At 40.3% G+C, this 14,939-nt stretch overlaps 2 protein-coding genes across 8 annotated transcripts in view; both read right to left on the bottom strand.

Moving 5' to 3' along the window:
• Window positions 1-1,528: 1,528 nt before the first annotated feature.
• Window positions 1,529-8,030, bottom strand: GATAD1 (GATA zinc finger domain containing 1). Of its 2 annotated transcripts, XM_041466765.1 has the most exons (6): window positions 7,765-8,030; window positions 7,511-7,538; window positions 7,270-7,395; window positions 6,930-6,989; window positions 5,671-5,854; window positions 1,529-4,937 (listed from the first exon to the last, which is right to left on the bottom strand). In XM_041466765.1, exons 1-6 carry the CDS (start codon window positions 7,956-7,958, stop codon window positions 4,747-4,749), a joined length of 783 nt encoding a protein of 260 aa, XP_041322699.1. In that variant the 5' UTR covers window positions 7,959-8,030; the 3' UTR covers window positions 1,529-4,746. The 2 variants fall into 2 exon arrangements, with proteins under 2 accessions (XP_041322699.1, XP_041322698.1); XM_041466764.1 differs by lacking the exon at window positions 7,511-7,538 and having other exon boundaries at window positions 7,698-8,030.
• A 3,676-nt stretch (window positions 8,031-11,706) lies between these two features.
• The window catches only part of ANKIB1 (ankyrin repeat and IBR domain containing 1), an 85,280-nt gene continuing 82,047 nt past the window's right edge, over window positions 11,707-14,939 (bottom strand). For all 6 annotated transcript variants that reach the window (XM_041466674.1, XM_041466673.1, XM_041466669.1 and 3 more), the window contains exon 20: window positions 11,707-14,882. In XM_041466674.1, the coding sequence (XP_041322608.1) occupies window positions 14,130-14,882 (753 nt within the window). In that variant the 3' untranslated portion in view covers window positions 11,707-14,129. The remainder of the gene's footprint in view (window positions 14,883-14,939) is intronic.

The raw sequence follows: 14,939 nt of genomic DNA, 5'->3' as shown, positions 1-14,939 counted from the left end.
CTCTGCAGGCATGAAGTGGTGGCTTTTGGTTTTGTTTTGGCAAACAATAAATGCCAAAGCTACTTCCATTTCCTCCAGTTTGCAATCAGCTTCTCATAAAGAAGAGACAAGTCTTTTACCTTGCCTAGCAGTGGTCTGTTATGACATACTTTAGAAAAAGAGCTCTAAGAACACTCCAAGAACCTCCTTAAGGAGAGGTAACTGGAAAATTCTGTATGTGGATTCCCATGATTTGGGAAATAGATACATGAGAAGGGTACATGGATTAAAAGGACAAGTTACTTTTTGCTTTAATTTTTAATGACCTACTGAAATCTAGGCTTAGGAGAGAAGAGGTTCCCAAACTCTGCTTACATAATTCAGATTCACCACCACAAGCAGCCTTACAGTGTAATTTTATACAAAAGTAACCTAATGGAAGAGAAAGGGAACATCAATTATGTAGGATCCTACATACATTGAGAGGGATTATCAAGGGTTTGAGTATCTGAATACAAAACTGAACATTCCTACTGAAGTTTTAGGGGAAGATTTGTGTTAAGAGGAAAGGTATTGTGTGTGTTTCAAACCTGGATCAGTTGACAGAGCCAGTTTACAACAGGGTACTTTATGCTGACCAAGGCAGAGAGGTGTGGTGGTCTTCAGCAAAGAAGTGCCCACGGACACTGATGGAGTGTAGGAAGACAGGTGGAACTACTGAAAGCAACTTTGCCCCTAGACAGCTTCATGAGAAAAAAGGACTACTCCTGCTCTGTTCTCCCTAAATGAAGAAGTTCAGAAGATGTTGATGGAGCCCAACTGCCATACGTAAGCAGGTGCCTTGGTTAACTGTTCTGTCTAAATGCTCTGCACAGGATAATCCTGATAACAACTGCCATACGTAAGCAGGTGCCTTGGTTAACTGTTCTGAGTCTAAATTCTCTGCACAGGATAATCCTGATATGTTCAGGTTAAAACAACCTTCTATCAAAACTAGATTCCAGTAATACTTCTGTTTGATTGAACAGAAATCGAAGCACTTGAAGCATTTCATAAAGATCATGAACCACCTGGAGATGTTGTCCATGAAGTTGTTCTTGTGATTGAAGCTACCAAACCAGAAAAGAAAAATAATCTCACTGAAGCTGTAGGCTAAATTCAAGAATAACAAATCACCAACTAGAAGGGCTGAGTGAAAAAAAAGTAATGTAGTCTAACTGAAGGTAAGCGTGACTGTGTGGGTGAAAGAGAAACAATTGCCAAATAAATTCTGTTGTCAGTGATCACGAGATTGTGTAGTAGGGAGCACAAAAAAAGAATTATTAATAACTATTAACTTTTGTAAAAGTGTTTCTACTTGGGCACATAATGCTCATCTTCCATAATTTTGGAGGGATCTAGTCTCCTATCTAACAGATGTACCAATTCTATCTCTGTGAAAATATAATAAAATTATAATTTGTCTTTCTAATTCAGTAATTTAAAGAGCAGTTGAAACTTCAATACTACACCTATTAATATTTTTGTTTTGTTCTGTAAGACTATTTAGAGCCTTTATTAATCATAACACATCATATATCACCAACCACAATAAATGTACGCTTTTCTTCTTGTATAATATTAATGTTAAAGTTGAAGGCTGCATTACATGAAAGCAAAGCTATTGGATTGGCTTGGATACCAAGCTGTACGGGCCTAATCCAGCCTCTGCCAGGATGGCTGAGGTGATTGTCACGTAGCACAGCACAGCAGCAAGAGAGGAACCCCAGCTTCATTTTAGGAGCTCAAGGAGCCACACACTTATTTATCCATTGTGTTTGCATCACATTTTCACAGAAAGTATTCTGCTCCCAGCAAAGCCATTGCCCAAATGGAAACCCTTCTCCAGTAAGTATTGTTTTGGTACAGTAAAGTTCATGTGAAAGTTAAGTTACTCCTCCCACAGATTTCCTGCAATGTGTGCCTCATGTCCACGTGGTAATGAGTATTTTATATATGCTCTGTGGCTTTTAGCTCTTGGCTAAAAGTTCCATCTTTAGAACTAAAATGCCTCGATGAAAATTACTGTTGGCTGGTCACAACTCTGGAACTCAACACAAGGCCATAAATTCAGTAGCAGTGTATCCACCCACAGTCCAGTGACACAAATATGAAACCTACCTACATTTTTGCATGGGGAATTACCAAACTAGAAGACAGAAATGGTTGAGCTCAGTTCCCTCAGCTGCAGGGCATCAAAGCCTGCCCCCACAAGATCCTCTGATATCCCTTCTGCTGTTGAGTCCATTTTGGAGGTCTTCATTTTGTTTTGTCCTCCATTTTCTTAATAGGAGAGAGATGAAAAATTTTCAGAGACGTTGCTCTTGGAGGTCCCACTCTTCAGCTATGTCCATCCATAAGAAGCTTTCTGGAGAATCAATCATTTCCCGTGTGTTACGGGGTGATGTTCTGAACACAAGAAAAACAGGACAGTGCAACCATTCAAATAACACTTTAGCAACAGTCATTGCCTGCAGATCCACTCTCTTTTGAGACTTTACACTCAGAATTCTTGTTCATCTGAATTATTTTTTAACATTTCCCAGTATAATAAAAAATGAACTAAAATAAAAATACTTAGTGTTTACCAAAGGAACTTGTTCCATAGCTCTCTGAAAAACAAAAAATTGTCTGTTTAGACTGCAGGTGGAAGTATAATACTTCAATCGCCAGCAGCACTGAATTTTAGAAAGGTGTATTCTGATGTAAAATGAATTGTCCCTTCTATATTACAATTTATTGACAAATAAGGCAAATGGCAAAAAGTACATTTCGTTTGGTGTACCTTGTAGGAACTCAAAAAACCAAAACAATGTAAAGCATTGTTTCCCTCTTTATTCCTATAAGGATTTGACAAGGAACACAGCTAAACTTCATTGGGCTCAATGACCATCAAGGCCTTTTCCAACCCTGATAATTCAGATAAGGTAAGACAGCCACAGAAGAGGACAGGTCCATGGATTATGCTGAGGCAGCACAGGGACTTTACAGTGATCCCAACTGAAAACCTTGCGGACTGCAGAGAAAGGAAGGAAAACATTTGATTTAAGGAAGTCACTCTGGTTACTGTAAATATAGGATTTGTTATTTTTATTTTCTTGTAATTGTTAATAAAGAAATAAGAAGAAAGAAACCCAGAGGAATTGAAAGGAGAGAATGGAGAGAAGCAAGATTAATCACTGCACTTGGGATTAATCTCTGCAACACACTGAACATAGGCACACATCTCATCTTTGTAAGTGACTGAAGATTAAGATTTAACATTGTATTACCAATCTACTGCTAATTTCTGAGCATTTTGAATTATTGACAGTATCCCTTAACTTTAGCATCTACTCCCTTAAGGCTGATTGTTCTTCCTTGTATTTGAAGAGGGCAGAACAGAGGCTGCAGGCCAAAACAAGTCTGTCTGGTTCCTGTCCTCACAGGTCGCACTGCATTAAAAGATGTCAATACCTGAGACTTTCAAATCTGTTACATCTTAGATCAAAGCCTTTCATAAAGTTAGAATATAAGCCTAGTGCAACATTTTCGTCTTTCACACAGTATCTTAAAGGTGATTTGGGCCTTCTGGGTGCTGGTCATTAATGTTCATACAAAGGAAAAAAAACGGAAAAGATCAGTACATTTAAATTTAAGGCCACTTACAGCTCACATCCTTCGCAGGCAGCAGGAACCACTAAGCCCTTGGAATTCAGGCCATACAAGCACATCTCACTGTGTTTGGAGCTGACTGGCTTGTAAAAAGTTTAGGACAGAAAACTTCACTGGTATTTTAGTATGTGGCATTTCTCCTGTTCTGCTATTTATACATATTCCTCATTATGCTGAGACTGTCAATACATAAAATAATTTTTATTTCCCTTATTGATTTTTTTTTAATTTTATTTGCCTGACCATTTTTTTTCTTATCATCATTAATGGTGAAGACCGAAAAAACAATTTAAAATAAATTTTATGAGTCCAAGCTAACAGGCAAACAAATATTAACAGTGTGAAACTCAAATCATATGTCAGTGTTGGCTTGCTCAGGAAATGCAGATATACTTCTGCAATGAGAATGCCAGGATGGCAAATAATATTAATTTTTGAATTTGCATCCAATTCTCCAGGAAATGTATGCCCTTATATAAGTAAGTTTACAGAAAGCTACATACATAGCCCACATTTCAGATTCAGATTAACAAAATTCCCATAAAAGGTGACTGTTAGAGTCCCTCTTTGCGGATGAAGTTTTAGTCTGGAGAAATCCAGGTAGAACACTCCTCTCCATGTAACAGAAAACTGTTAACTGCATCATTGACCATTTTAGTAGTTAGGTGAAGCTAGTCTTAAATTATTTAATAAGGAAATAAAATCAGCAGTCACAGTTAACTAAATTAAACAGCCATATAAAATGCTGGATGATTACATCTTTTAAACTCCTCTTCTGTAAAATAACTTAAAAAGTAAGAATGAATACTAAAGGCATCTTTCAGAAGTCAAAGATGACATGAAACTTGTGGTTTTGTCCCAAGATGAGCAATAATGTCTGAAGAGCAGAGCACCAAAATGATGCATCAACTGGAATGAAAACTTTCACGTCCAAGGTCTGATATATCTAAAAAAAATAAATATCATAATCTGTAAAATAAACCAGCACATTTTATAATTTTTAAAACTTCTTGTAAGGGGTTTACAAACCGTAGGATACACACAAAATAACTAGTCCAAAGTATTCCTTAAAAATTATAAATTATTGGCTACAGTTTCTTTAATGGAGATTGCAGGAGTAGGTCCCACATGAGTCCATATATAGCCCTTCTCTGGCCTTGTAGGAACAGTAGGGAAGGGAGATGATCGAGATTTAAAATATTCGGAAGGTGCATGACAAACAAATTCTAAATATTCCATTTTTCTTGGGAGATCTTCTTCTGGTCCTAGAAAAAAAAAAATCAAAGACGAAACTTAAAGGCATAAAATTAAATATGTTGAATAAAAATATGCCACAGCAGCCAACATTCCCTTACAGAATTTGCCTTTGCAATCCATGACTTTCCTAGGAAGGTAGCCTCCTGCATTAGGCAAGAAACCTCTATCTTTAATTTTGCTGGGCTGAACTTCCCCCCCATCCCATTTGAAGCATTCTGGTATTTGAGTGAAGTACTGTAGTTAATATATTTAAAATACATTCTATTTGTATCCTGCCTGTTAGAAGGACTTTTCTGAATTACTAGTTTTGTCATCAGTAGCAGAACAGTCTCTATGCCAGAGCTTGCATGCTATGTATTTTGAATACCCAGGATAAAGATCAAGTAATTCAGGTCACTTTAAAAGAAACAACTTGGACTGGTGTATCAGAATCAAAGTTACTATGATTTAAACCTACCAATAATTTGATCTTTAAAGCTGCACAACTGTAATTGTACCCACAAACACTCCGATAATCACAGTACAAGATAATCACACACTGCAATAGTGGTAATCACATTATATACACAAGATAAATAAAAAGTGTTATTACAGTAAATTAGATGTTTACAAGATTAGAGTCTAAAATGCAGAATGTGCATAAAATACCTGGAGAAGCTAAAATGTTCATTTAAAGAATACAGCTCTGCATTAGCATAGGCACATCCAAGTAGTTGCATGAAGTGAAGGCTTAGAGATTACCTATGATATAGGATGCTGGGTCAAAGCAGTCTTTGGGGCTGGCTTGGGTAGGAATGAGCCACGTTAGTGCAGCACTCTTTTCACAGTATTGGTCCTGAATAAACCCACGGATCTGAGCGTAGTATGTTCTTCCATCCTGCTCATCAACCACCGAAACAACATCTCCAATTTGGTAGTATACACCCTAGAAGACATACAAATGACACTGAAATCAAACAACCTGATTTTTGTCATCTTCACTTCACATCCTGATTCATATATTAAGTACCAGTACCCTAAATTATCCTAATTTATGCCAGTCTTGAAAAGTAGCTAGAATTCAGCCAGATGCAAAAGAATGGTGGCATATGAAAGAAAGGTGTTTGTTTCTGAAACATAAAAAAGTACACAAACAACCCCAAACAAGCCTATTCACAACAACACTGCAAAGTAGCAAAGTAGCAACATTCTACATAAGGAGGATAGAAGCTTCGACATAGTTCTTAGGAATTTCTGATAAAAACAGACACACAAGACACTAATTATTTTCTGAACTGTCAACAGCAAACAAGAGATTAATCTGGAATGCCAGGCATGAAGGTCCCTGGAGAGTATGGAATCTCAGGCCACCACTGGCTGTGCAGTCTCCCACTGCCTATTCTGACTTTTTTTGGGGAGGAAAAGGGGAAAAAAAACATTCTGTTTGCTCGTGCTGCTGGGAAACAAAAGCAAATTTCAGAACTTTAGAACACCAACACCTTGGTGTTGCCAGCAGGCTTGGTGTTTACCAACAGGCTGGTAAAGCTGCTCTAAAGCATGAATGTGAGAAGGTTCCCTCTTGCTTCACTGCAAGTGCCAACAGATCTTGTTCCCAGGGTGTTTGGGACTGCTTGCACCAGCTCTCAAATGGGAGCCAGCTGAGACGTTGGGGCACTGCAACCCACCCCCTCTATGGGAAGCATGTTCTGCGCCTAAGGTAGGAAACATCACACAAATCTCATGACCTCTGCACAGTGCAAGTTAAGTTCAAAAATGCTGACAGCAATAATTAAAAAAAAAAAAGCCTGGGACAATGGTAACTATTTAAACTACTTAGGTAAACTACCTTGCAAGACTTAACGGCAATAACTATGGTAAACCAAAGTCCTACACAACTGTTAGGCAAGGAAAAACAGTTTCTGTGACTGTATCTCTAGTGCTTTCACTGTCCACGATAATTCTTGGCATTGGAAACAGAAACAGGATAATATTTTTTGCCAACAGATTTGCATAAACCATACCTTATAAAAGATTGATTCTGCTGTGATTATAGTTGATACGGACTCAGGAGCCTTGATGGGCTAAGAAAATAATACAGAAATAGAAAATCAAGAGCATTAAAACAAATCAACCGTAAAGTTCCAGAAACTGTTTCTCCTTTTAGACAACATACAGATACATTATCTTCTAAGAAAACCAGCAAACATTATTACTTTAAAGCTCAAAGCAGCAGAGCTAACGTTTCATCGCGTGGATTTCATGTGGAGAAGTGAGTGCTGAACTCCCATGACCGGTTTCTCTTCCCACTCCTCCCGCGGGCTCCGTGTCCGCCCCAGCCGCGGCCCCGGCGCTCCGCCTTACGTTTTTTAGCTTGAAGATGTGCCTCCTGCCCTTGCCCTTCGTGGAAACCTTCTTCTCCGCGGCGGGCGCAGACTTGTACTTGGTGTTCCTGAGCCGCGCGGAGCGGCGGTGGATCTCCTGCTTGCTCTGTGGGGAACAGCGGGATGGATACAAGGGGGACGGCCCGAACACCCCGGCCCCAGCCCCGCCCAGCCCGGCCCGGCCCCGGCGGCTGCATCACCCTCACGCTCGGCCTCCTCACCTGCTTCCCGCCGCCGGCGGGGCCGGGCCTGCCCTCTGCTGGCGGCGGCCGTGCCCCGGCCCCGGGGACAAACGGAGCCCGGCCCTCTGAGGGGCTGCTCTCGCCTCGGCCGGAGCCGCGGCTCAGAGAGCGGTGTCCCGTCGGTGCCGGCGAGGGACGGAGGCGGGCGGGGGCCCGATGGTGCCGCTGGGGCTGGTGAGCCTGGGGAAGGTCGTGTGGAGACCTCGCAGCACCTTCCAGTATCTGAAGGGGACCCGCCGCCGCCGCTGCCGCCGCCGTTGCTGTGCTGGGCGGCGGCCGCCGAGGTGGTGGCGAAGGCGGCGGGGGGCGGCGGCGCCGAGCGGGCCGTGCAGTTGTTGCACAGGATCTCGCCCTGCCCGCCCTTCTTCCACATGGAGGAGGACGTGCTGCGGCACACGCTGCAGGTGGGCTTCAGCCCCAGCGGCATCCTGAGGCCGGCGCGGGGCCCGCGGGCCCGACAGCGAGCGGCGGGAGCGCGGCGCCCACAGCGGCCCCGGTGCCGGCCTGTGGAGACCTCGCAGCACCTTCCAGTATCTGAAGGGGACCTACAGGGAAGCCGGAGGGACTCTCTGTCAGGAGCAGCAGTGACAGAACAGGACAGGGGAGGACGGGTACAAATTGAAAGACGGAGCATTTATATTAGATTTTAGGAAGAAATGTTCTACTGTGAATGTGGTAAGATACTGAAACTTGTTGCCCGGAGAAGTTGTGGATGCCCCATCCCTGGAAGTGTTCAAGGTTGTGTTGGGTGGGGCCCTGAACAACCTGGTCTAATGGAAGGTGACCGTGCCCATGGCATGGGTGGTTAGAACTAGATGATCTTCAAGCTCCCCTTCAAACACAAACCACTCTGATTCTCTGCCCCTCTTGCATGAAGCCTCAGTCATGTATCAATAGTTTAAAAGACTAGGGAATGAACACATGCCTTTGTGAAGCTTTGAGAGCCAAATGTAGGAACCATGGATCTAACAAGTGCTTCCTCACCTACTGGCACTAACATGGCCGTGGGCCATCCCGTGTAGATGTTTTTCTAGTCGGATGTTATGAAAGAAATGCCCAGTCATGCATGAGCATTTGCAGTCTCTTAGTTCTCATATCCAGTTTCTGTCCTTGGGGTTTATTTAAAGCTTCTTTGGTGCAAATGAAATTGATTTTTGTCTTGTCCTCAGTGGACACAAAGAGCCAGAATTTGCAGGGATTGATTAATAGATGCTCCCCTCATGCGGCACGCAGTGGATGCAGGGTGTGCCTGGGTTGCTACTGGCTCATGGACAGCTATGTTTAACCTCTTGCATGCTTCTTTCACACCAAATTTGACTTTCTTGTTTCAGGTGCCATATTTATTCCTCAATTTTGATTTAAATCCTGATTTACCCTCATCTCTCTTCAAGCTGTTTATACTTATCAGGTGCAATTTTTTTCCCTCTTTCTTTAATGCATCTTTCTATAGTTGTATTTTGCAGATCAGTGATCTCTCAGAGCCCTTAAGCTATTCCCACCACTTTTTATTGCAGCTTCTGCCTGCTTTTGTTCCTAGCCACCCACCTCAGCAGTCCCCCACTGCTGGGCCCCTCTCACTGCCATCACGTTGGCATAGCTTCACTAGTCTGTGGAGAAATGGGCTAGAAATGCATGACAATGTCCATTTCTGTCCAGATAAGTACCTAATACTTTGTCAAGGTTTTTATTTTGTGAATTTTTGTAAGATTTATTGTTAATGGATAGCAAATAAAAATTGCAATAATTGTTTTTTTCAATTCCAGTTCTGCCACATCTTCCTGACTCCTGGCTTCTAACCCCTTGGTCTTTCTGAAACCATGTGCAGATTCTTTTCTGTGTGTGGTTTACATATATGTGTATACTTTTAATTAAATATGCTACTGTATATTATTGATAAGTTATCCACTGTGATTATTTTTCTTTTAAATAATAACTTGAATAAAAAACCCCAAATGAATAAAGCTTAAGCTTTAAGAAACCTAATATAAGGTGGTAGTGTAAGATAATTAAAAAATGGTTTAGACAACCATTTTTATGTTGTCAAAAAGTTTTAGTTTAGTATTTTTTGACAAGTGTGGTTCTGTCATTTCAATGGGACTACAGTAAAACACACCTTGAGATTACAGTGTTCTTGGTATGATTATTCTGTTGGCCTTGTGTAAGACCAGAGAGAGGCAGGGATTGCTGTCAGTGCGCTCTCATCATCCCTACCTTACCTGGAAGGTGACACAAAGAACAGTGGTGATGATGTTTTGTCAGAAATTACACCCAGCATGTCTTTTATCTTGGACAATAGCTGAAATGTTCTGAGAGTTGCTCAATATCTGGTAGTTATGGGTAGGAGAGGTGGGGCTCAGGACTTTACTTAAAGTACCCTCTCTCCAGAGGATCTCAAGCCTTAAAATGTCAGTCCCAAATTTTGAGCATCCTCTTCAGTTTCCTGATTCTCCTTAACAGAACTAGCTTCTCTTTGGAGCTGGAGTGGGTTGACTCAGTCTGAGGCCTGACTGGAAGTGCCTGATGCAGCTGAGGCATTTTGCGCTGTGTAAGCTCAGCTAAAGTTGTAGAGTAAATGTTTTCTTCCAATTAATGTGTATTTTCAGTTTATTTTATTTTTACCCCAGTAGGAGAAAGGGCTGCCCTTGGGAGTCATCAGAGCCCATCTCTGCTCTGTGAAACTTCCAATGTAGACTCCACAAAGAAGTGGAGGAAATAAAATGTTGGCTCCACCTGTGGAGGGGGACTGTGTTAGACACTCTGGTTGTCAGTACAGAACCATTTCTCCTCAGGAGCTCTCAGTGAGAGTAGTTTTTATTGAAAGTGATGCAAATCGGCACACACTGCTCATTTCCTGCTTCAGTAGTTGAATTGTTCTGCAGTGGATTTAATTGCATTGCTTCCTCCTAGGTTCTTACTGCTACCCTTCAGCTGGCTCACAGCTGAAAAATTCTTTACTCTTATTATGTGTGTGTCACTGTTCCACAGACAGCTGCAGAGGATGCACATGGACTGCTTCTCCAGAAATACTTGTGTTGTAAACGCATGGAATCTGGTATAAATCTGATGGACTGGTGCACTCTGCATTTCCACATGGTTCTGTACTTAACAGCTCTCTTGTGAGAAAAGCAGCTTGTATTCCCTTAATTCCCAGAGCCACAACTGATGATATTCTTCAGATGTGTTGCACAGTTATTACTTGCATAAGTTAAACATAGCTTTTGGGTCTTAATTACTCATTTGAACTTATAGTAGAGACAGGAATTCACCCTGGATTTTGTGAGGTCTTTGGTTTTTGGCCCAAAACCAAAGACCTCACAAAATGAGGGACATTGGTAGGTAAAGCAATGGCAGAGATGACTTAAAATGAGCATGAGTACTTGGTTCTTTCAAGGCATGTTAAAGCTGTCTCTCGAGCCAGACAATTGCTTGTAAAGAAACTGGCTATCATTGTGTCCATGTTTTGGCTTCCCTCATCACCACCCTCCCTGAGTATTACAGCGAGATGCCTTCTGTGAGGGTGCTGAGGCACTGGAACAGGTTGCCCAGACAGGCTGGGAATGCTCCATCACTGCAAGTGTTCAAGGCTGGGTTGGATGGAGCTCTGAGCAGCTTGGTCTAACGAAAGGCGTCCCTGTGCATGGAAGGGGGATTGGAACAACGTGGTCTTTAAGGTGCCTTCCAAGCCAAACCAGTCTGCATGATCTTGGCGTGCTTGGTGGAGGAAGCTGATGACATTACTGTAACAATGAACAAAATTGTTTAGTTCATTAGCTATTAATGTAACAGAGGCACTCTGGAATTTCCAGGTAACAATGGAGAGTGGATATTAAGTGGCACTTAAGTAACTTAAGTGGCACTTAAGTAACGCTAATTAACAGAATCTTTCCCCAAAATTAGCCCCCCCTCTTTGGCACCACTACTCATAGTGACAAGGCATTACTCTACGAAGAACAAGTGCACAATATGGCTTGTAGCAATTAAGACAAATTCTATTTTAGATTTTTTTCAAAGCTTAAAGATACTTAATGGTACTTATATTTACAAATTAAAACATACAGCTTACTATATGGTGTCCAACTGATCTGTCACAGTACTGAACATACCCTAAAAATGTCTGTCAGCAGTCTCAAGGAGCTGCTACAGTAAGTCTAAGATGTAATGAGACAGAACGGAATTAGTTTAAGTAATAAATGTTTAATCAAAGAATTTTACATATTATTAACAGCATTCATTTGGCCAAACATCTACATGGTTGTAGTATCCTACCTGTATATAAAGTGGGAATGTATCAAGTATAGACTATGAAAGTGCAAATAACAATTCAAGGTTAGAGTAAATTTTTTACATTATAAAATTAACAGGTTTACAAAATAGTCTTGCCAAACTTTTATTTTTGAATTGTAAAGTCAATGACTATGGTGTTAAAATAAGTACCAAGAAAATACAAATTTAATAGTCTAATTTCATGCTCATAAGAGTAACACGGAAACAATGGATATACTGCACAACCTAACCAAATTACATAAAACCAGAACCCACAAACTTCACTATCTTCACAGAGAGCACTCTTACATATCTTACTGCAACTTTGCAAGACATCTCAATGCAATACACAATCTTTTTGTGAGAATCTTTCTATTCAGAAATTACCATTCAAGGAAGCTATGTGAGTTAAACAACTTTCAGACCAATTCATGATGACAGTTCATGAAGGACCATTTTAGTTGAAGGACTTTATACCTATAGGTATTTTTCAAAGGCTCAATATTATGTCAGGAGCAGGGTGGCTAGAGGAAAAGTTGGAAAATTATTTAGACTATTCTAATTCATTCTAAAGATGCTTGAAAATGGACAAGGTTTTTATTGGGTAAGGGTAAAATATTCTTATTTCATTTTTTACTAATATGAACCTTGTAACTGCAAGGTTCCAAAGCTGGATTTGCATGAATTAGTTACCAAAACACTCACTTGAACTCACAGTAATCAATACATAAACTTTGCTATCATGACACTTGCCTATACACACTCAGTAGTAATAAACTTTTATATCATATCAACAAATCTCTGGTAACAGTTAAGCAAAACTTAAAATGGAGTGTATGTACTTTGCTCATGTTATGAAAAGTTTTGATTATAAGTAATTAAAACAGCCATTTGAACAACTTATTCTAGTTGTAATTACATACTGTACCATTGTATCTCACTAACTGTAGATTGATGTTTTAAGCAAATCTAGAACCAGTATTTTTGTTTTTCACGGTACAACAACTAGGAAAAGGTTTTTTTTTTGTGGTTTGTTTTTTTTTATTTTAAATTTTTTTCTTACACTAAACAGTAATCACACAGCAAATGAATATTGTGCAATTGAACAAATACCTAGTAGTGTTTTGTATATGCAAAAACACTGACTGAACGTTTAGTTATTTACTGTAAAGGCAAGGCCATGGGTGGTTTTATGGAGGTCTTTGCAATTAATAGCATAGTTACTCCAGAACAAACACTGAATTTGAATCACTTGTTTAACTGTGGCAACTATTCAGTTGGGTTAGGCAAAGGCACCGTTACATGTTGAGCAGGATGTGTTATCTTTTAATTGTGGGACTGACTAATATATGAAAATTCTGTATTCCTATATTTTTATAAAATGTTATCATTAAAAGTAATTGCACTATTAGTGCATAAAATGCTTTGTAGAATTATGAAAACAAAGAACTATGATTGCACTTCCATTAAAGTGTCTCTTAAAATACAGCATAGCTGTTGCTAACTCACTGTATTTTAATATTTAAAATAACTGTTTAACAGCAGCATTAGGTTTTATTAACTTAAGATACAGGCTACATTTAATTAAATGCAGTCACCATGGCAACATATGCCAGTTAAATTTGGAGAAGCAATGCTACCCAGTGGTTTCTTCCATTGCTAAGAATTGTGGGATTAGTTGGATAGAGTAAAACTGCACTGTTTCATTAGGCTACTGCCAGTTAACTTTTCACAGTTTGGCACATTTGGACTGTAAATAGACATGAAAAAATCTTTGATTTTAAAGGGAAAGAATATCCCCTAAAACTTGTTCCTGGAGCAGTACTACAGAGAAGCATTAAATACCTCCGTTCACACTGCTAACAAAAAAGAAAAACGAGTAAGGAAAACTTATGGAAAACAAAACCAAAATGCAAATGAACTCCTAGATGTTATTTTGGTGAAATTATGAGTTCTAAAAAATGGAATAAACTATTTCTTAGGAAAACCAAACAAAATAATCAGTGTAAGCCTTTAGTCTGTACTTTCAAGTTAAGGATCATCAACCTAAGGCTAAACAGATGCTGCATTGTATTAGGAATGTGGAATACAACCTACTTATTCCTTTCTCTTGAGAGCAAAAAGGCAAATACTACCTAATTAAATGCAAAGGATATTCCTTGAAAGGTTCACATCATTATGAAGAACTACAATTCAAGAGAACTCCTAAATATCCGTTGTTATGTCAGTGGTTACAACTGAGCTGCAATTATGTGGATCAAAGCCTCCATAATGCTTACTCCACATACTGTACCATCTGTCACTGCCTTTCTTTTACTCCAGATTTAGTTTTTATTCATACCAGATGCACATGTTCAGTCCATTCCCTTGAGGTTTGAGGAGTCTGACTTGAACTATCTCCTGAAGCATCTAGGGTGCTTGTTACCTCCCTGTTATTATCACCAATTTGTGATACTGTTTCACTTGGAATAATGTTTTCTTCAGAAGTGCTTTCCTCTGTTTGGGTTCCTCTGCCTTCATTTTTGAGTGCATCCTCAAACAGTGCATGCTCTTCCTGAGGCTCCAGCCCTGTGTCTGTAAGATTTGGTTGCCCTGCTGACCCATCTTCAGTGCTGGGTTGCTGTGACTCCTCATCTGTTTCTGTACTTGTTGAGGGTATCAGGGCAATACTCTGTGGGTTCATGTCATGAAACCAGGCCATAATATTTCCAAGCAGATTTTCATTGGTATTGGGATCTTGACTGCTGGAATCAGCATCGCTTGAAGTTGAGTATAATCCACTTCTTGTCTCGCTGCAGGGGTGGGAATGAAGACGATCGGCTGAGAAGGGATCATTGCCTGCACCCAGTCTCATCAGACTGTCACCAAGTTCTAGCAGCTCAGAGCTGCTCAAAGCACCCCTTGGGTTGTCTATGCTTATGGGAGCAGAGTCCAGTCTTGTAGGCAAAGAGGTGCCTATAGCTCCTAAAGATGCCTCATTATTTAGAAAGTCTCTAGTTTCTTCATCTATGGCCAAGCCAGATTCTTGTAATGACAGCTGAATAGCTAGTAGGATGTTTGGGTCATCTTCATCCAGCGAACTCAGAGCCTGTGGAAATACGTAAGGCTGCTCTCAGAATAAAACTTGCATCTTGTTACATATTTT

The sequence above is a fragment of the Pyrgilauda ruficollis genome, unplaced genomic scaffold, assembly GCF_017590135.1.
Source record: "Pyrgilauda ruficollis isolate IOZ18807 unplaced genomic scaffold, ASM1759013v1 scaffold2, whole genome shotgun sequence".
In the NCBI taxonomy this organism is placed as follows: domain Eukaryota; kingdom Metazoa; phylum Chordata; class Aves; order Passeriformes; family Passeridae; genus Pyrgilauda; species Pyrgilauda ruficollis.
Note: the sequence above shows the minus strand (reverse complement) of the source record. Positions and strands in the feature narration are given on the sequence as shown.